At 43.4% G+C, this 21,190-nt stretch overlaps 2 protein-coding genes across 2 annotated transcripts in view; both read right to left on the reverse strand.

The window, feature by feature from the left end:
• Positions 1 to 5,893: 5,893 nt before the first annotated feature.
• LOC133345033 (uncharacterized) lies at positions 5,894 to 19,380 on the reverse strand. Its single transcript, XM_061555411.1, has 11 exons — positions 17,999 to 19,380; positions 15,392 to 15,496; positions 13,132 to 13,239; positions 11,270 to 11,419; positions 10,020 to 10,107; positions 9,173 to 9,225; positions 8,370 to 8,438; positions 7,735 to 7,791; positions 6,743 to 6,815; positions 6,474 to 6,644; positions 5,894 to 6,053 (listed from the first exon to the last, which is right to left on the reverse strand). The coding sequence occupies exons 1-11, from the start codon at positions 18,098 to 18,100 to the stop codon at positions 5,989 to 5,991; spliced, it is 1,041 nt and encodes a 346-aa protein (XP_061411395.1). The 5' UTR covers positions 18,101 to 19,380; the 3' UTR covers positions 5,894 to 5,988.
• Positions 19,381 to 19,532: 152 nt separating this feature from the next.
• LOC133345034 (bone morphogenetic protein receptor type-2-like) overlaps positions 19,533 to 21,190 on the reverse strand; it is a 45,696-nt gene continuing 44,038 nt past the window's right edge. Inside the window, 1 exon segment of the mRNA XM_061555412.1 lies at positions 19,533 to 21,186. Within this exon segment, the coding sequence (XP_061411396.1) occupies positions 21,005 to 21,186 (182 nt within the window). The 3' untranslated portion in view covers positions 19,533 to 21,004.

The raw sequence follows: 21,190 nt of genomic DNA on the forward strand, positions 1-21,190 counted from the left end.
GCACTTTAAGTGCACGTGAAACAACATAACTTCAACAAAAATGTATTGTCAATCTATGCCCTCAGTCGACAATGCGGATGTCAAAAATATAAAACATTCGAAAGTCTGCGCCATTCGTGTCTTGGTCATCAGGGGGCGTGATAGTCCACGAGTTGCCAGCACGCACCCTGTACTGTATTCCCTCGTGGTCTTTAGTCTTCTGCACAATGTCGGATACTTGGCTCAAACTCCCTCCAGCCTGTCTAAAGCTTAAGCTGCTTAAATTTCACTGTAATGCCCGGCTTCGAGTTGTGAAGCAGGATATTCCCTTGGACCTCGTTCCCAATATACTAAATGCAGTAGCAGGCCGTGTATTTTACACCGAGGCCTTCAGTGCTATCTTCCCGCAATTAAACCGCCTTCGAATAACCTCACCATGACACTAGGGCTATAGGCTATTGTCATTCAACGTAACCACCCCATATTCACAGTGACAGTAACCTTTATCGAGTGAAATAAAGTGATTTAACACGAGGCTCAACACCTATGAGAGTTACAATCCACTAATTGCAGAGACATGAATACATGGTGACTGAAACCATCAAGGATGTACCACTATTACGCAGGATGACAGGATGCTGCATCACAAATATACATTGCATAGCCCAAATCAATGTCATTACCAAAGAAACAGGAACAAACTCACAACAACTCATACGACCACCACGCAAGCAATAATGCCGTAAAACACAAATAACACAATCAGGATTCAACAGGCTTCCCCACAGAAAGATAACAAAATCTAAAGCACTACATCTAAAAATCTAAACGTTACGAAAGTTTAAATAAATCATAGATGACTAGGGCCTTCGGCCAGGAAAGTCATAAGAAATTGCACACGAACGACGCATTCACGCAGGCACCCGATGCTCCGTTTTGAAGTTTTTAAATTAAACATCTTTGAATTGTATTGTTTTGAATTAGATCATTTTACATCTGGAAGATTTAATTGAAAACGACATTTCGTGTGAATTCTCTCGTCGTTAAGTAGATGGCCTTGCTGGGGGTTCGGTTCGATGCGGACTTTCACCTGTTTGGGATTGCGGGATCAAGATAAGGCGACATAGAGCTGCTGGCCGTGCGAAAAACCGCCATCTGCAGATCGATCCCAACGTAATCAAACGTCTGTCCCTGCGCCTCCGTCGTTCATACAGGGGGTGCGTAGGTTTACAGCGCTCCCTGCATGAAAACGACGGAAAGTGCAGCGTTCATCACAGATAAAGTTGTGCGCTTATTTATAGAAATGCTACGTTACGTGCTAGCTAGTTTTCAGTTAGCTAACTGGCTCTCTGATCACGCCACACGAAAAATGCTAACGTAGGCAGTTAGGCCAGCTAGAAGGCTCCAGCGTGTCAAAGAATACGCCCAACATGGCTAACTCGAAATCTGATTGGTTAAAGAATGACAACCAACAACATCGTCCCCATTTGCTTCAACATCAAAGGGGATTCACTCGACATTCTGAAGGCCTCAGGGTAGATTTTTCACCAGGAGAGGTGGAGAGCACAGGTAAAAAATCTAATTAGATAAAAGCTCTAATTTATGAGCTGCACTGGGAGCAGTGCAACTGAGGGAGAGAGTAGCAATGAAATCACCTTAATATACTGATGGGAACGAACTTCGTAAAATACATATAGCATTAATGAAAATATATATTAAATTATAAAAATATTATTGTCTGATTCTGACAATCTCTAGGCCAGCAGAGACGGCCTTGCTGGCCCACCTCTGACTCAATGTGTGGCCACAAATGTTGGTCTTTTCTCGATTGATCTAATAAGACTTCTCCCCCTGAATCTCCGATATAACTTCTTTGTTACTCTTTCCATCAAACAGTTTCTGTATTTGACACCATTACCCATATCTCAACTCTCAAGCCATCCCATCTCTTCCTTTTCCACTTTCCCTTCTATCTCCATCATTGCCGGAGTCTCGTGTTTTTGTGAATCCTCAACCTACACCAGTGGGCTTCGACGTACTCTTTCCCATCTGGAGTTTCTTTTGCCAACACTTTTTCTACAACTTCAACTTGTCTCCACATTCACCTTTCAGGAGCTCAAAGCTCCACATTCTCATGCTCAATTCCCCGAGTGTTATTCAATTTATTTTTCACAATAAAATACTTACATTTATCTCCAATTTATCAAGAGTGGTGGCGTAGCCTCATTTGCCACCTGTCGTTAGGAGTCCTCTGGTCAACCCTTTTCTGAGGTTGGTACTTTGCAAAGCCAGAAAATTAGTGTCCAGATCAGATGAGGTCCCCTCTCTATCATGAATACAGCAAAGCTGGTTAGAGGACTATATTTGAATTAGTTGTGCGGAGGTTAAGTTCAGTCATTACGTGATTGTGAAAATGTACAGATATCGTGCTTCTTCGCAATTTCATTGACTGATTACGCAATCGTATTTATGGTTACATCCACAATGTGCATTCAAATTAATTAAGCATTCAAATTTGAATGGCCCATTTTTTTCCTGATCGTGAAAGCTACCCCATATCAAGACAACTTCTTCCTCCTGTGTGAGGTATTGCATGCTTCCACATTTAAAGAATTGTAACGATTTGGGGTTGCGATTCAATTGGAGAATATATTCTGCTTATAGTCTCGTTTATATTGTCCCGTCTACATTGCCTTGTTTGTATGGCCTGCCTTGGTTGTGTAGTATATCTCGTATCTCTTTTGTATTGTTCACTCCATTTCTACCATCTTGTCTCATTCTTAGTTTCTCGCGTGTGTTCTATGAATTTCATTTTCAATCCAATGTTCCAGCAAAATAAATATAAACTAAGCATTCGCACTGCATTACGAATGCTTCACTTATGCGGATGTATTGAGGCCCCACACTCTTAATTATTGGTGCTGAACCATGAACCTGTAGTGTCCATAAAGGTTTTGCTAATTATGAGCGGTGGTGGCTATGCACACCTGCAATCCAGCGCTGTGGACGCGAGGGTTGGTGCACCACACAAATTCGTAAAACTCCCTCTCTGCCCATGGGTGTCATGGTCACCATGGTCCTGGCTTGCCAGGGTGTGGCAGTACAGCAAGTGGATTCATTTCTATTTTACGGGGATCGAGTGTTACCCCCCCCTCCCTCACACATGTGGATTTTGTCACGTATATAAACCCTCATGAATTGAGTTGGCCAAACATCCCAAAATAGGACCACAGAGCCAGGCCAATTGTTGGTGCTGGTTCTGGCAGCCGTGCCATTTGTTTGTTCTGAGATGCGATTTGCATGAATTATGCGATATTCGACACAATCAAGAATGTAAATGTGGAGAGCTTATGAAAGTATGAGTCAGTATAAATCCGCCCTGTATTTTCAAAATTACGGTTACAGCAGGGAAATGTTGCAAGTTCATTGTAAGATGCATTTTTTGCCGATCGGTACAAGAACACTGCAACATTTCAAGGTGTTTTTTGTCATGTATTTTTTACGTTTTACATGTCCAGGGAGATGCCATGGTCAACCAAACCTATATTTTGTTAAAAAGTGTTTTTATTATAGCATACGGTTATATTGAGCTTTGTACAAAATGAATGCAATGCCAAATAAATGCTATAAATAAACACGAAAATTGAAATCACATTTACTGATGGGTTACATATTACTTTCGGTGAAGAGTCCTTCAGAATAATGCATAGGGAGCTGACACTGTCTAACGGTTAGCTTACTGGACTTGCAATCCCACCAGCATAAATGAGTACGTCACAGTTGACCGACAGGTCGTTTGTGGTGGGGTAAAGTGTGCATGGGCCAAAAGCTGCCAGAAATCTGGTCAGGACAGAAGAGTAAAACAAATATCTTTCAGAGGCTCTCTTGAATGAAGGCCCTTCGGCCAGTAGTGGCGTGAGAAACAAGGGCAAATGTACCATGCAGTGACTTAGCTCACTGTGTCGTTTGACCATTCGCACGTGCCAATAAGTGCATTCATTAATACGATTCCACGAGATACGATGACCGTCTCCTTTCGGAATTGGTAATAGATTCGAAAATGCTTACTGATTTACTGGTTATCATTTACAAATCCTATAACAGACACGTTCACACGTGTACACACAAAGGCAAAGATACCCCATAGAGCTTCAACAGGGAAAGTACTGTTAGCGAGCACCTATGAAGACCAACACAGCACATAAGGGGATAATGTGACCAGTACCACACCGGCCACCTTGGTCTCCCCAACGCTGATGTTCACGCACACCACCCATTTACTCATTCAAGGATAAGTAGACCTAGGCATACCTGTCAACCCCTTATCAGTGCCTACCTTATTACAGACTAATTCAGACCTTATGTGTCATCCCGTGGCCCTTATAAATCTCAACGTTCATCCTACAAAGTCCCATCACAAGGGAGAAACACAAACAGATAGACAAAACAAATTTGCCTGCAATGAAACGGCTGTACGCCGTATGGACCTGAAAACTCAATTTCCCTGTACAAGAATACAGTGTAAACCGTGTGGGTTGACAGGTATGCCTAGGGGAGGCCCCGGACCAGTTGAGATAATCGCCACTGATGTTAGCCATGGCCGGGAATCAATGTTAGGCTGCTTACCGGATTGTTAATGCATTGTGCCAACCACTGTGCCACCACTCCTCACATTCACACGTACTCTCACAAATACACTTTTACAAATTCACAGATATACCCACTTACTCCACACCAATCTCACTCACACACCAATTCATCAACCGATTCACGAACCATTACAGTATATATATAACTTGCTCATGAAATAACTCACGAGCTTACGAAAGAACTCACCAGCTCAAGCACTCACTCACAAACTTGCTCACGCTTTAGTCACTGACTCACCAAATCACTCCGCTAAATCAGTTAAGAACTCACCTATTCCCATACTCACCAACGAACTCACACTCTCAACAACTCATTCACTCACCAACTAAGCCATGAACTCACTCGCTCATCAAATCAATTGCTCACACTTAATTCATTTTACAACCAACTCATTCATCCTGCTTCTGTCCCCACAGTGCTATTGTTTACATACTGCAGAGTATACGCTTGAAGACTGATGAGTGTGTATGGAAGAAACAACAGCGGAAGTCACACCACTTCAGTGTGACCGAGCTGGATCTGCAGAAGCGTCAGTAACATGATTATCACCTGAGCTCAAGTCATCGCCCAAACCCCTGAACCCCAAGCCCTAATTCGAATAACCTTAACAATAATCCTAACAACCTAACTTTAATATGATCACCATAATAAAACAAACCATAACTAATAATCCTAGCCACCATAATGCAAACAACTCTAATAATTCTAACTATAATCCGAACTACCCTAGCCCTAACCTATCACTAACCACCCTAACCATAATCCTAATAACCCTAAACCGAACCTATATCTAATCCACCCTAACTCTAACCTAAGCCTAGCCAAATGCTAACCTTAACCCAACCCTTGCCCTCATCCTTTAACTATTATTAATATCCTCTTGCTGTGCTATGGCCTTCTCAATATTTTACTCTCAATCTCTTGCCACTTTAATATAATATACTAATGTCCTAATCTCATTCCGCGATATCGTTTTCTGTCAATTTGCCTTTCTCTGTCTCCCCATTGGCCTTCATTCCATTGTCAAACATTTCCACTTGATATCCGACAAGCCCTGCCAAACTCTATCAGTTTTTTCACTTTGCAATTTATATCTACCGCAGTTCACTTCATCAACCCAGTACAGCATTTAATGAATCGCATTCAATTACTTTGTGACACGTGAGCCATAACAACTTATAAACATATACTGTAAGGCACTAAATCCTTTATTTATTATGCTCATGGTGCGATACAATACAGGAGATCAATACAATGTTTTCACCGAGTATCAATGCAATGGAAGTGTAAAAAAATATAGGTGACCAAAATGAGGCAAATTGTAATGCTACAGCTTGGGATCACTTTCTGCTTGTGTCATCACCGACTCGTTGTGCTGATCGATGGTGTTGTTGTAGCGGTCACTGGTTGCTCCTTCCAAGGATCTTTAAAAAAAGGAAATAGTTGGAACAGTTTTACGTCAGTAAGCAGCTTATATCACAATTGCCTATTAACATGCACAGGGGATGTGTTTTTTGTGTCTACAATTTATTATAACAGGCCAGGGAAATATGGGAAAATAAAGCTCTTTTTTTAAAAAAAATTGCTAAAGTTTTGAAGATGTCATTTTAAAAATGGGTCACAAGTCCTACCACAGTTGGTGGGGCAAGCTGGGCAAGTGAAAACTTCCTTCTCAGTTAAAAACTAGGCCTGATTCCCATGTTTGTGAAATGCGGTTTTTGATAATACTTTGGGAGAAAATGGTAAAATGTTAAACAGTCATTCTGTGACTTTCAGAAAATGTAATTTCTGCCAACACATGAGTGAGAGGCCACTTTTCTCAAAGGGGTCATCTGGTCACATACTGAGCTTGATGGTCAGGCCCATGACAGTGCTGAGCAGCAACAGCAGCACCAGCGCCAAGGCCACCCCGAGGATGAAGGCCGTGAGTCGGTGTGTCCCTGCCCCCTGGCCTGCCGTGGCGGAGTCGGCATCGCCACGTGGCTTCCAGCACATACTGGCCTGTCCGCTCACACCTAGGCCCATGGCAACACGTGTACAAGAGCAGCCTCGTGCGGTTAAGGAAGCAGGTACGGCATTGGTATTGCGTCGATGAATTATTAACAAGTCTCACCTTGCTGAAGGCTGTGAGGTACCATCGTAGAGGGCTGCCTTTCATTCATCTCATCATTGCCGTGTCTCTCTGTCTGTACCAAGTAGAGTCATGGGTCACTTGCCTAGTGTCATTTATTTTGGCCATACGTTTATAAAATAGCAATTTCTAATTTAACTTAATTTATTCACTCTACAAATCAAACTTCTTAGTTGTTAAAAGGAAAATTCATATACATGTGTAAGCATTCTTTACAAAAAACACAAATCGTCTCTTTTAAACTACTGGAATCTAATGTTTTAATTTAAAAGATAAACCTCTCCGGGGTAAAGCAACCATAATTTAAACAAATTAAATTATATATCTTAAAACATTAAACAACCTCAGAGGGTTTTCTTATAATGAAAACAAAGCAATATCAATTATTTATTTACATGTCTTTCCTCTCAAGACAACTATTTTTTCACAATAGGTAGAGGTTATAATTGTTTTTTTACCCTTCTATCTGGCAACAAAACTGACACCTTTTTACAAGGAGTCATGTTTGCATAGACCACAATACCTGCAGTCATAATGCAAACAAAAAACATAACTCTGATAATGTGCACTGTCCTTGAAGTCTCACATAGGTTGGACCAGATGGCGCCGAAAGGCGTCATCTGGTCCAACCCATGTGAGACTAGGCTCTAAGGAAAGCTGTCTCGGGTGTGGACCAATCAACTTCAAGGACAGTGCACATTATCAGAGTTATGTTTTTTGTTTGCATTATGACTGCAGGTATTGTGGTCTATGCAAACATGACTCCTTGTAAAAAGGTGTCAGTTTTGTTGCCAGATAGAAGGGTAAAAAACCAATTATCATATTTTTACTGGCAAATGAGGTTGCCATGAGGTAGAGGTTAATTTGATAACATCACGCAGCAAGTCTCACAAGCTCAATTGCACTGTGAGACAAAGCTGCAGGCGCCACAGAACGTCACGAGGCAGAGGGATGTAGCCGCTGGTAATGTTTACCTGTGTCGCTGTCGAAGTCATCGCAGCACTCTGAGGTGTCGATGGATTTCCCATGCTCTGAAGAAACAAAATATTAACGATAAAAAAACACGCATTCCCACTACACGTCAATATTCATTACAGCTCCGTCGGGGTGGGGGTGGGGGGCTATTTAAATGTAATCTGCACGAAGTCAAGTGTCTTTCTGTAGCACTCTTGCTGTACTGCCTCCTGCAGGTGCCCGAAGATGTCTTGTAGGTTGGGTATCTCACTCGCTTACTCTATGCGCGAGCAAGCAACCCCACGCCCCGCCTTATACTCCTGTGATGCCCTGTTGTTTTATCCCATTCAGTTTCATCATACCTCATACTCTGTGTGCAGCAAGGTGGCGTGTGGTTAAAAGCACCTGACTCGCAGTTGAAAGGTTGAGAGCTCAATTCCAAATCAGGCTCAAACTGTGGCATATGAACCGTGCTTGACCTATGGAGATGCTGGCCAATACAATGGTGAATGCAGAATTTCCACCACTTAAGCCTGGCAACAGGTGAGTGTCGTCCCACCCCCCTTTAGAGTCGGGAGGCGCTGTGATTTCATGAACGTTGGAACAAACATGAATACGTGCGGCTGGGCGTGCTTCACGACAGAGAGGAGACGACCTGGATGGCCGGCGTGGGTGAAGCCATCGCGTCTGTATTCTTGCCCAGACACAGCCTGAAGAGTTGGCTCTATAACGACGACGACACGGTAAACATAGACGTTCAAACTGCTTGCCATACACGTAATGCCAGTGACATTGTCATCCGAATTATGAGAATTTATTGAACAGTTAAGGGAAAGGGGTGGATGGTGAATTATGACGTCTACTTATAAATATTCTTCATTGACAAAAGACATTATAGGTGGACATCAAACTACATATAAGCACTTTGTAATTACCGTAATATGAAATGACCATCATGTTGATCATTTGTATTACACTTGCATGCCCAAGATGGATGCTCAGGATAATCGTGTCAATGTGATGCGGTGGCACACTGAGGTCAGGTGGGGGAACACGTGACCAGAGCCAAGAGGATGGAAGGGTGACGCGTGGACGAAGAACCACAGCCAAGACTAATAATTAAGGAGGACGATAGTAACGAAGGTGCGAAAAAGGAGATAAGGGGTTGGAGGGAACTCAACGGAGAGATATTTTGGCAGGAAAAAGAGGGAAGGAGGAGGCGCTGAGAGGGACTTGTGAAAGGTTCCAGAATCTCGGGAGTGAGATGCTAGATTTCGGGTGTGGGGTCGGTAGAAGAAAAGGCTGAAAAGTGAACTTCCTGCAAGTGCGCATTGTGGATTACTGGAACTAGAAAGTTCCCTTACCAGGATGACTAGTGTGGACATAAGATGAATAAATAGCTTCATATATATCATTTAAAAAATTGCGAATATAAACAATAGGAGGCACTTTTTTTACCAGTGACAGTCGTCTTCTTGCGTTACTTTCCGTGCATTCGTTCCTTCCCAGCTCTGGTTAAGACGGCAATCAGTTTCGGACACTCGCAAAAGTGAATCCACACTTTGTTTATATCAAAATAATGCTGCACATGTTATTGTTGTTTTCCATTGGGTTCCCATTTACATCGGGAGTCAAAACCGATTAGCTCTCTGGTTCGGCTTTGGTGCACCAATAACCGTTTGGACCGGTTGTGTCAGTCGGTTCAAAAGTTGTGAAAGGTTCAATTCCAATTAGCTATGGGGTAAAATCTATTTAAAACCAGTTATTTTCTAAATTATCAAAACAAAGACCTCGTATCAGATACGTTGCAGGCACTAGGCTACACGTGAGGACTTTCTTTCTAAAAGTAAGCACATTTTAATTGGAGAAAATACATATTTTTTATTATTATTATACGGTTCAGCCGAACCTTTAAAAATAATTTTGAATCGATTGAAGCCAGTGGCACTGCCCCATGAACTCGGCAACCTGACTTCGATTCCTGGTCACAACGGACGTAAGTGCCGAGGGTTATCTGACACGTTCCTCCCCCCCCTCCTTTCACCAACTTATGGGGAGGGCCTTCATCCAGCAATAGATGCACAATTACTTCTTTTTATATCCTGCTCTTGATTGGGATACCATGTTAAATATAAATTTTACTCATCCTATTAATTTTCCAAACCAGTTTTACTCAATAAAGCACTTACTCAAGCTAACTCCCCCCCCCCAAAAAACTGAATTGGAAACCCAATGAATGTAATTGTTTGAAATAATAGTTACAGATAATGTTATACTGCAAAGCATAGAATGATAACAACTGCACCTGCGTGGCATGCATGGGATGGAGTTGTTTGATAACGAGCGACTTCTTCTGGAAAGCCGGTCCCAATTGCACTGTGCTCTGAAAAACACTGCACCCGATATTGCAGCCCAGCTTGGAACAACCACACACACGGTGCCACGCATCACTCACACTTTACACTCCAGGTGAAGTTTCAGAGTGGCATCTTTTTCCTAACAAATCCATAGCAAGGTTACCAAACATTCCTTCAAATGATGCAGTCAGTAAAAATAATATTTTAACCAAGGTTGTAAATCACAAAAGTCCAATGTCAATAAATTAGCACTGCTTCAAATCGGTGTGTTATGCTTAATACATATTCGCGAATGAGCAAGGTGCAGATACAATATTAATGTTTAGAATATAAGTTAGGGGCCGTCCATAAATGACGTCACGCGATTTTGGACGTTTTTTGACCCCCCCACCCCTTCGTCACACGGCGTCACAAAAAGTCAGACCCCCCTCAAATATGACGTCACAAAGCTCTGCCCCCCCCCCCCAAATAAAACATGCTTCAAAACTATTTTCATTGTAGTGCGTATTTAATGTGGCGCTGCACTCTGATGTTGTACGAGGATACATTTATTAAAAGGTCTATTTAATTAAGTAGAACGTGTTGTCTATATTTATTAAAAGTTGCGCATTTGGATGTGACGTCACATTTCTCAAACCCCCCCCCCCCCATCGTCACACGTCGTCACAAATGTCTGACCCCCCTCCTAGGTGCGTGACATCATTTATGGACGGCCCCTTAAATCTTGTGCTTGATTTTATGCCGTAAATTACTTCACGTAAATGTCATCACATTATGCCCAAAATAATCATCTGTTTCATAATAACAGCATGTCTAGCTATGTGTGTCAGTGGTTGGGCTGGATTAATTATCCCGAGGCCCTGCACTCTGCTGGGGTCTCCTCCCGTGTGGGTGAACCGGTGGGTGGGAGCCGAAAGGGGGCACAATGGCCTGCAGGCAATTCATCTCATGGGCTAATCATGCTCTATATATACTCTTTGGTTTTTTCCCTAAAGTCACGTAGGTAAAAAATAAATGAATTAAAATGAAAAAAAAATAGCTTCCGAAACATCGTAATTAAATTTATTAATTTTTTTACCTACGTGACTTTACCGAAAAAACCAAACCGTATGGATCCTTCCAGTCACGAAAACTTCAAATCTAGAATGAATCATGCTCTACTCAGCAGGTGGGCAGAGAAGACTTGCAGCGAACTCGCCTCCTCGGCTATAGGCTGCAGGTGATGGGGTTGCCGGTAGGAGGCGAGTTCTGGCGTGAGGATGAGCATGGCTCTCGGACGCTGCTGGCTGCCCTCCCGGATCACCAGTGCCCGAGGCCTCCCAGCCTCCTCCACCATCCGCCTCGCGAGCTTGAGAAACATTGTAGAGACACGGCAAGCCGTAACATCAACACCAACAAATGAATTGCGTGCAAAACTACGCCGTCGAAGTTGTGAAAATGTTTGTGTGTGTATCAATCTATTCTCTTTTTTTACTGGTTGTAGGCCGAAATCCAATATTTCAAGTGAAACATTTCTCAATGTTGGAACCGCCCACAGTACCGTTTTTCAATGACTACTGACCGTCTGCTGTTTGCGATGTGCGCTGTCGTGGCTTAAATTGCACACGAATCGAAGAGATAATCACGGACAGCTGGACCATGATGGGTCACAAGGACTGAAATTTGAAAAGAATACAGTTATATACCTTGATTATAGACGTTACAAAATTAGCTTTTGTGTCAGGAAACTTGGTGTCCATCAGCGTAATTATATGACCGAAACATGTAACTGTGCAAGTCTGCTCACAAAACTCGTGTGCGCGGCAGATGACAAATAAAAGGGCAACATAAAGCCGCTGCTGAGCTTTAATGGTGGAAACATTTTGTGCCGTGTCGGGTTTTGATTTTTAAAAAAATCGCATGCCCTCATATCTCCATCTGTGCCATCTGGCAGCTGCTGTAATGATACGCTGAAACGCGAGCACACCATTGTCAAGGCGAGCGTGGAGCAGTGTCATCTGGAAAGTTGCTCCATTGGACATTTATATCAATTCCACACCGGCAACGTTCATCGCATCGACACAAAACACACCCAGCCCCACCCCTCCCATTTTTGGATGCATGACGGACGGACGGACACAATAATCCCCTGTGGGCTGGTGGAACCAGGTGGTTCCTACCAGTATATGCACTTTTAGAAGGCCATGCGGCCAATGGATTGTATAAGAAATACGAATATTTCCATGTGTTGAGACGGATATATATCAAGGAGTAATTGTTTTCTTATCTATTTTGCTCTGTGGCAGTTTCGAATGGATACTTCACCTCATGACATGATGCTGACATCACAATCAGGACAAAGTTGAAAAAAAAAACATAAAAAGCAGAATGAATTAGAAACAAATGTGAAAGCTGCTTCGTGAATAAGTTGTTTTACTTATTCTCCACAACTAGTAACAATAATATAAAACACTTTAGAAGCTTATAACGTCCACAATTTTTTTAAAATTCACTCTCTGATACAAAAAGAGAAAATGATCCAGTGGCACGAGAAACCAAAGACAAGTGGCACAAAGCAGCCAGAATCGGTGCCAATATTTGCCTCGGCTCTCTTGGTCCTCCTGTGGTACTCGCCGAGCTGCATTGGTTTCCGTTTGCCGGACGCATCCATAAGGTCGCACTCATTATACACAAACTGCTTGCTACAAATGAACCACAATACATTATTGATCTCGTCAAGGAGCAAAAACCATCACGCGATCTTCCGGTAATCGCAGCAGCGGATTTTGGCTGGCCATCGAACAAAGATGGTCACTGCATCGCGCTCTTTTAGATGCGCTTCTGCGGCCAATTGGAACGCTCTTCATTCCGATATTAGAAAGCCACCGGAGCCATGCACTTTTAAATCTAGATTTGAATAAAAAAAATTCTAAACTGCTTTTAGCGTTTAGTTTGTTTTCCTTCCCCTGCACCTCCGATTAGTACGGTACTGTGCGAAAGACGTTGCAGATACATATTTGGCCAGCCCCACTAATGAGTGTGGAATGAGCTTGTGAAGTGAGGCATTCGTGCCACTCTCACCTGCATCTGTGAGTGCGAGCGGTGACCTCTCCGCTCTCCTTGCGTGGCCATTAGTGCCGGCCCCGTGGCCTGCGGTGGTGCCCACCGGCACTGCATGGATGTCAGGTGCTGCAGAAACTCACATGGCTCACACACTGTTGGGCAACAAACCCATCCACTACTACCATCGTCGTTTCTTCAACAGTGCTGTTTGTTGCTAGTTTTGGGCATGTGCTCATCACAAACTATATCGAAACCTCCTCCAGGCAACACTGATAATAATCACGCTGGTCAGAGTGGCTTGGCAAAGAATACGGGGAGCGTTGGATTTTTCTGCGCTTGGATCTGCTGATGACCACGTGGCACAGCCCCCTAAAACAATATGGCGTGTGTGGTGGTCACCCATCTGAGCAATAACCAAACACTTTCTCCCTGCTTAGTTTCCGAGATCTCATAATGACACCAGGATATTTCGTCTGATTTGTTCATAGGCATTAAAACGATAATCGTCATCTATTACTTTATGAATATGGGAGTCATACAATATGCAATATATTGTGTACAGTAATTGCCAGAGTAATCCAGCCACATGTGGCTGTAGCAAATTGCTAAGTTTAGGTTTCAACCCCGGTCAGAGGCATCTGTAGCCCATGCGCCATTTAGCTTCCATCAATTCAACAGATAATTACCCAAGGGATAGCCTGGCCCCACCCATAGTAATGTGGAATCTCCACCACTGGCTTGGGGCCACCAACGGAAAAGGTTGTCGCCCCAATCCCATTTCCGCAGCTAGACGCTTGGAATGACTTTACGAATTCGGATGAACAGTATCTAGCATCTAAATGAGACTTCATGTCAATAATCAGTACCTAAACAGTCGGCATAGTTATGTTATAGACCAGGGGTCACGGACCTGCGGCTCCAGAACCGCATGCGGCTCTTTAAGGACTGCATTGTGGCTCGTGAAATATTGCGTTTTTGTACCTAATTTTAAAAAAGGCTCTTCTTTTTATTTTGGTTGCCGACCCCTGGAACAGACAGAGGCAGTCAGTCGTGGGCAGAGGAATGCAGCTGCTTTGCATAGTCGGCTATGTGCTCGTAACAATCTCATTCAGCCATATCACACACGAGGCAAACACTACTAAAACGTGACTTAAAGCTTTCCTGACTGCAGGCATTCAAATTTATATACCTGCCGTCATATGTTTTGTTGCGATCGAAACGTCGTAGTATTTTTGATTATTTTCTTTGAACCTATCTACGTGACTTTACCGAAAGACCCAAGAATATACTACTTATACTTGCAAATACATTTTGAATTAAGGATCAAAGGTGGGAATGATGACAGCTATTTGTGGTCTCTCTGTGCTTCTGCAATTCCCATGATCAAAACGGCGGCAGCCCCAAGATGCTAAAAAATATGTTTGATCTTAGCTCCTCCTGCACATTCAAATTCACGACTTCGCGGAAATTATTTCTCTGCTGCTATTGCACCGATAAGGGGGAATGACCCAGGGTAGGTGGACGAGTGGTGGGTGCTGGCCCAGTGGGGGACCCCAAGCAAAAATAATAATTTAGAACTCCCCTCCATTTCAATTGATGCAATCCGAATAATGACAATATAAATAGACAAGAGATGTAGTGAGATAAGAGAAGTATAGACAAAATGAGAGATGTTGCAAGATAAACAAAAAGAGAAATGCAGACAAGTTCGAGATGACCAATGTAGAGATGAGAGGGATCCATTTGATTGTTTATGTTCACTACAATATTTTGCATTCATGGGGTGCTTTAATGCATCGGCATCTCAACACATCTTCCATCATCAAACTTCTTCTGAACCATTTGAAGGGCACCCGCAATGGCAACTCTGCCTCTGCGGGACAAGGCGACTGCTGGCCTGCAAGTTAAAATGTGTCTGCCAGTAGGGGGCGATTACTGCTCCATGTACCGTATTTGTAATCCACATTGAGTAATTTTGTTGAGGTTTTAATTTCAGCTGAAATTTCATACACCCCTATTATTTTCTTAAATCCTGGTATCCAATTAGCTACTTGGCTCCTAATGCATTTGCTTGGTTTGCGTGTACAGTGTTCCCTCGTTATTTACCTTGAGTAAATATGTAAATAATACAACTCATCACTGTCTTTCTATCCCTCTCGATGTAGCAATGTAGAGTTCCAGACGCGATTCGCGGACAGCCAACATCGCGCGCGGTTAGCAAGTTCGTGAATAACGAGCTGAGGAGCCGTGCCCCGCAATGGCCATGGGCGAGATCAACCTGCTCATTTCTCTCAAGCAGCAAAAGGCCTCCTGGGCTCCACGTGTCCCTCGTGTGTGGCGCAGACGCTGCCACTCGGTGCAGCCTGGGTCCCCCACACGCCACCTGGGCGGGGGGCAGCAGCACTCAGCGAGAGCTCAACCAACAACCTTCAATGCCCCGCACCTCCGATTAGCAAAAAAAGTTCCACATACATACTGCAGGTTTTTGTTCATTTGTTCATTCACGGTCAGCGCGTAAGGCGTCCACTCACTAATCGCGACATGCACATTGTAAACCTTTATTTTAAACTCCCCGTCATGCGAAAGAAGACGCCAGGGCATCGTCGCATTTACATTATGGGCCCCATTCACACAAACTGCTGGCGAATGTTGCTCTGTGCAATGTTATCAGAAACGTGCCGATGTTTCTCGCGAATTTGGGCAAATTACTTCGGTCGGTTGGTCAACATGTGAACTTGGCCCCACAAGTTTTAATTTCAGCACTGTAATTTGGTTAATGTAAGGGAGGTATTTCTTAGGTTTTTTTAGCCGATACATAGTAAAATAGTAATTTGATTGCCCTGATACAGTTCAGCGTTTATGCATACCGCTCAACTCACAATTACAAGTTTGCGAGTTTAAATTCCAATCAGGGGTTCACCCACCAGCTTTATCCCTTCAGGGTCCATAAGTGGACCGTGTTGTAGGAAATAAACCGTAAAAATTGCTGATCAACCTGTCATCCTACGAAGACAGGCTCTTGGCATAGGAATGTCCACTCGTTCATGGCTATTGACGGAGACGAGCGGGGAGAATGTTTTACACCGAAATGATGTGTGGGAGCGCAGTGGCGCAGGGATCCGCACGCTCACTATAAACCAGGCAAACCCGAGTTTGATTCCCAGCCACGGCTTTCATCAATGGCAAATATCTGAATCGATAATGGAAGCCCTCCCCTTCACCAACCCCGCACTCACCAGCATGGTCAAATATGGCCAAAACAGCCCCCATGACTAGTCATCGAATAAAGACGGTCCCTGTATCGCACGCTTTCAGATGCGCTTTTGCGGCCGTCGGGAACGCTCTTCCGATATTAGGAAGCCACTTGAACTATGCACTTTTAAATCTAGAAGGAAAACTCATTTGTTGAGAACTGATGTTTTGTGTTTAGTTTGTTGTCCTTCCCCCGCACCTCCAATTATCACGATTGGCTAAATATGGTGCGAAAGAAATTCAACATATATGGCCGCCACGACATGGGGAGGCTTTCATCTGGCAATGAATTGATGAAGGACCGTCACTTTTTTTTAAGTACACAACTGCATTTGCACGAGAGTTTGAGTCGTAAGAATGCATTCATTAAAAACATCCACTCTAATCCAGTGACGTACGGTGAGGTCAATGGCTGGGGAGGCACTGGCTCGTGTCAGAGCCAGATTCACACACTGAAGGGGCGTGGCCTCACGGAGGGGGGCGTGTTAGACACGTCCCCATCAGTGAGGCAGATGTGATAGCTGCTTCCCCTGGTGCTTTTCATTGCAGTTTCATGACGAGACCAGCGAGCCTAAATATATTTCTACACATACGTTAAATAAGTTACCTGGAGTATGGAAGGCGAGGCCATGAAATGAAGGGATCTACAAACATTACATTGGCGACATACTGAGATAGTAACAGGCACGCGCTTATTGCCCGTGCGCTATCCAGTTACTGAGGGGTTGCGCAATCAGAGGGGAGGCTGAGCTCGTCGCTGCCTCACCTCTCGTCTCTTCTTGTATTTGCAGCGGAGCTCCGAAAATTTGCGAATTTTGACTATAAAATTTATTGGAATCATACAGAAGGGACATTTATAACACAGATCAATATCTTAATATTTATTTGATTATTCTTTATTTTAGTAACAGCTATTTTAATTGGATTATGATAGGTGAGGCACTGCCTCCCCAGCCTCCCCTTACCGCACGTCCCTGCTCTAATCTCATGTTTATTTGAGGCACCATCTTTCACTGTACTATATAGAGCATATCCTGCATATACTTTCATGACTTTAACATGTGAATCCAAAGCTCATGCACTATTTAATAAAATGAACACACCATTTATTTTATCTATGGCTAAAATGTGACAGCGCTAACATCCACCAGCACTGGTTTTGCAATATTTCAGAAAAAAGCAGACAACAGATCTGTGCTTTATCCACATGCCAAATAATGTTATGTGCGGCACAACTCAAACTGAACACAATACAAGCAGCATGCAGCTCTCTGCCAAATCTAGCTCGAACAACAAGTGCATTTTAATGAACACCAGATATAAAGTTATTCACACTACGAACATACCAGACTGGTGTATGAAGCATCAGTTTGACTCTTCAGCACACATCGACTTTATGCATAAATGTTAAATTTAAAGTTCAATCGTGTAGAATAATATACTCGTACAATCTGCAACCCGACTTGCCAGGGGGTTAATTTCAGGCAGGTGTCTGGGTCAGTGACTCATAAAGTACATTGTTTCCACACACAGCACACCACATCCAATATACGCGCTCGCTACGGCTGTGGTTACTAGTCGCGCGCTTACTTCAGGTTGCCAGCGACCCGGAAAATATTCAGTTAGAAGTTACCTGGGTGGTCTGCACTGCCACGGAGAGGCCCACAGCAGGTCGCCGCTTGTTCCAGTAAGAGGAGAGCGAGTGAGTCCCTCGCAAGTCTCTCGACATGGCCATTGCCACTCACGCACAACCACCGCTTAAGCTTGGTCTTCACGTCTCCAATGCTCAAGCACCCATGCAAGCTTAAACTGTCAATCACACTCTGTGGTCAGCGATGAACTCAAGTTTTTCTCTACGCCAAATGCCTGCAAAGGACCGTCGGTGTCTAGTGTCTACAGCACAGCCATATTTGATCCTTCATTTAATCTTCCTCTGAACAATGTCACGACCGTTATGGAGGACGCAGTGCCAGCTGTAATACCTGCCGATGTGAATTTATCAGCCGTTTGGTTCATCCCACCTCGTGTCTTCTCTCCCTCCTTCTGCCCCACCCGGTGGATGCAAGCGGCTTTTGGGTTGAATCACCGCCTTGAGTGGCGACACAAGAGCCCTCGTTCCCTCTGTATTGACGGCGTCACAGCTGCGCAAGGGCTCACATCTATGGCCCCCTCGTGGTTCGTGCGGCTCATCTTCAAGAGGCCCCAGAGTTCGCCCACGCCGCCGAGATGCTGCCATAGTGATGGCCTTTTGTGTCCCTTTCTCCTCGGAATGACGACAGCAAAAAGAACTACCGCTCTTACTTTGTTTTTTTCGGTAAAGTCACGTAAGTAAAAAATGTATAAATGAAAAAACAACTAAATTAAATCACGATGTTTCGGAGGCAACACAAGCTTCCGTCCTTCAGGTGGAACCGTTACAGCCCAATTCACTATCACAGTGAACGTCGTGATTTAATTTAGTAGTTTTTTCATTTATTTATTTTTTACCTACGTGACTTGACCGAAAAAACCAAAGAGTATGAATCCTTGCAGTCACGAAAATTCAAATCTTGAATTAACTACCGCTCTGCAGCCCGGAGCGCAGCCGCCCACAGCAGAAATAGTGAAAACCAAACGGCACTTCTGTTAAAATCAGTTACCAAGCAGAGGGCACAAAGATGAAACCCATTTATAGTTGTCCTTTTTGTCCTACTGCTTCCTAAAAAATTACCGGAACAATTTTGTATCTTGGTGGTTCGAAAACAAGAATTGTGTGCATTGTATATGCAGTGTGGGCTACGTACAGCGTGAAAGAAGTTCAACATACATGTGTCCCTTTCCACTGCAGGACACCCATCAAATAGTTCCTAACAGCTCATTGGAGGCCCATCCTGCTGAAATAAAAACAATTCTACCTCATTTGTTTCCAGCCTGAATGCACTTTGCGATTTGATGAATTTATCATTCTTGGTCATGATGCACAATATTGGTAAAAATTGGTTTGTCATCCTAGTGTAGGTCTCCCGTAAGTCCATTCTCAGCACGACGTGAATTCTGCTGGCCCCAAGTGCCCTGTGTGTACCGTGCCAGCCTGAATAGGTGCTTTCAAATAGCAAGTGCCCCTTTAGTCTACAGGGGTGAGTGGTGTTTGTGGATGAGTCTGATCATAATTAAACTGTAAATGTACATCAAAGCATGTTCACTTTTATTTTGTATAACAGCAGACACCATCAAACTACTGTACTTGCAGTTTTGTTGTTATTGCATTTCTTAAACGGCTGTGGCATTTTTTTTATAATTTTATAACAAACAAAACGTAAGGTTAAGATAAGTCGGTAATTTTAATTATTGTTTCGTAAATGACATTGTTTTTATAAATGTTTAAATGAATCTCATTATGAATGGCAGTTCAATAAAGAGCACACTGCATCTTACCCCGAAGCATTTATGCCATTCTGGCAACGAGGCTAACTAAACAAAACATGTAAGCCAATCTTCCAACAGAATGAGGAACCGCAAATAAGTGCTGACCGCTTACGCTTCTTGGCTATTTACAACGTAACATAGGCAATCGATATTCTGGAACAAATTTCAACACAATAAAAAAAAATACGTATGCATAAAAGTGCAATTTACTGCAAATTACAGTAAAACCAGCAATAACGATGACAGAAAGACCGAATAAAATTATCAGAGCAAACTAAAGTGCTGCAGGGATGAATGAATGCGTGGTATGCTGCATGTGGGGTTCATTTTCTAATATGAAGCAAAGACGAGTCTTATCTAGGCAATGAAATGACATTATAAATTACTAATTACTTGCTGTTTTACTTAGACTTATAACATTACCAAGCCAGTATGCAATATTGTACAATAATATTTAGTCCTATAAATGAACAAGCTGTACATGTGGAACAGATCTTAAAAATCGTAGATCTTATCTAAATGTCGGAATATACCAATCATCAGACTTAACAGAGCGAGATAACGATGTTTAAGCAATATTAATGATAATGTAGCACCCCTAAACTTTATATATTTTGATATTTCTCAGAAATACCACAAGAACTTACAGAAGTGATACCGATGATTTCAGAATAAAAAAACCCAATAATGTCTCAACAAAAACTGCATTTGTGCGAGTTTGCTGTAAAGTACGTTCACGTGCTGTACGCTTAAGAAAACGTTGCCCAATGTCTCTTTGCAAATACATACATGTCGAATGTACGTTGTACATGTGTACTTTGTGCTCTCCCTAGTTGTGTCACCTTCATGACTGCTGCGACCAAAGGAACACTTAATTAGGCCTTAATTTCACCTTGGTCTGTCCTGGTCAGCATCCCAGACAATATTTCCACAACCGGCACTCCGCATCTAGTACACCTCTTAGTATGGCCGTGGAAACTTGTCACACATCGACACTCTGGACCAGCAGTTACCCAGAAAATATTCACTGAGAAACTAAGCCCTGTGTGTCACAAAACTGTTACTCACAGTCCCCGATCCATCACTCTCGTTGAACTCGGCCTTGATCTTGTTCTGTCGGAGGTCACTCACCTGGCTCAGTCCTCTGACACGGCGACGGCGGTACCGACGGCGCCTAAAAAAAAAAACAGTTCCCGCATCTCCATCACCCGGCCTGGTGTTGCGCAGCGCTAGGTCACACAGCGTCCTCGCTGCTGCCTGACAGCGCCAGCGAGAAGCTGCCAGAGAGCAAAGAGGCGTCAACGCAAGATGCCGCGTTGCTGGACAGTGCAGCCCAGGTGGCTGGGCGGCCCTTGCGGAGTGAGTACGGTGTCTTCACCCTCCTCTTGATGCGCTCGGCTTGAATCGGCAGCTGACCTGA

Source organism: Lethenteron reissneri, chromosome 21 (genome assembly GCF_015708825.2).
Source record: "Lethenteron reissneri isolate LAM-NWPU_2019-01 chromosome 21, ASM1570882v1, whole genome shotgun sequence".
Lineage (NCBI taxonomy): Eukaryota > Metazoa > Chordata > Hyperoartia > Petromyzontiformes > Petromyzontidae > Lethenteron > Lethenteron reissneri.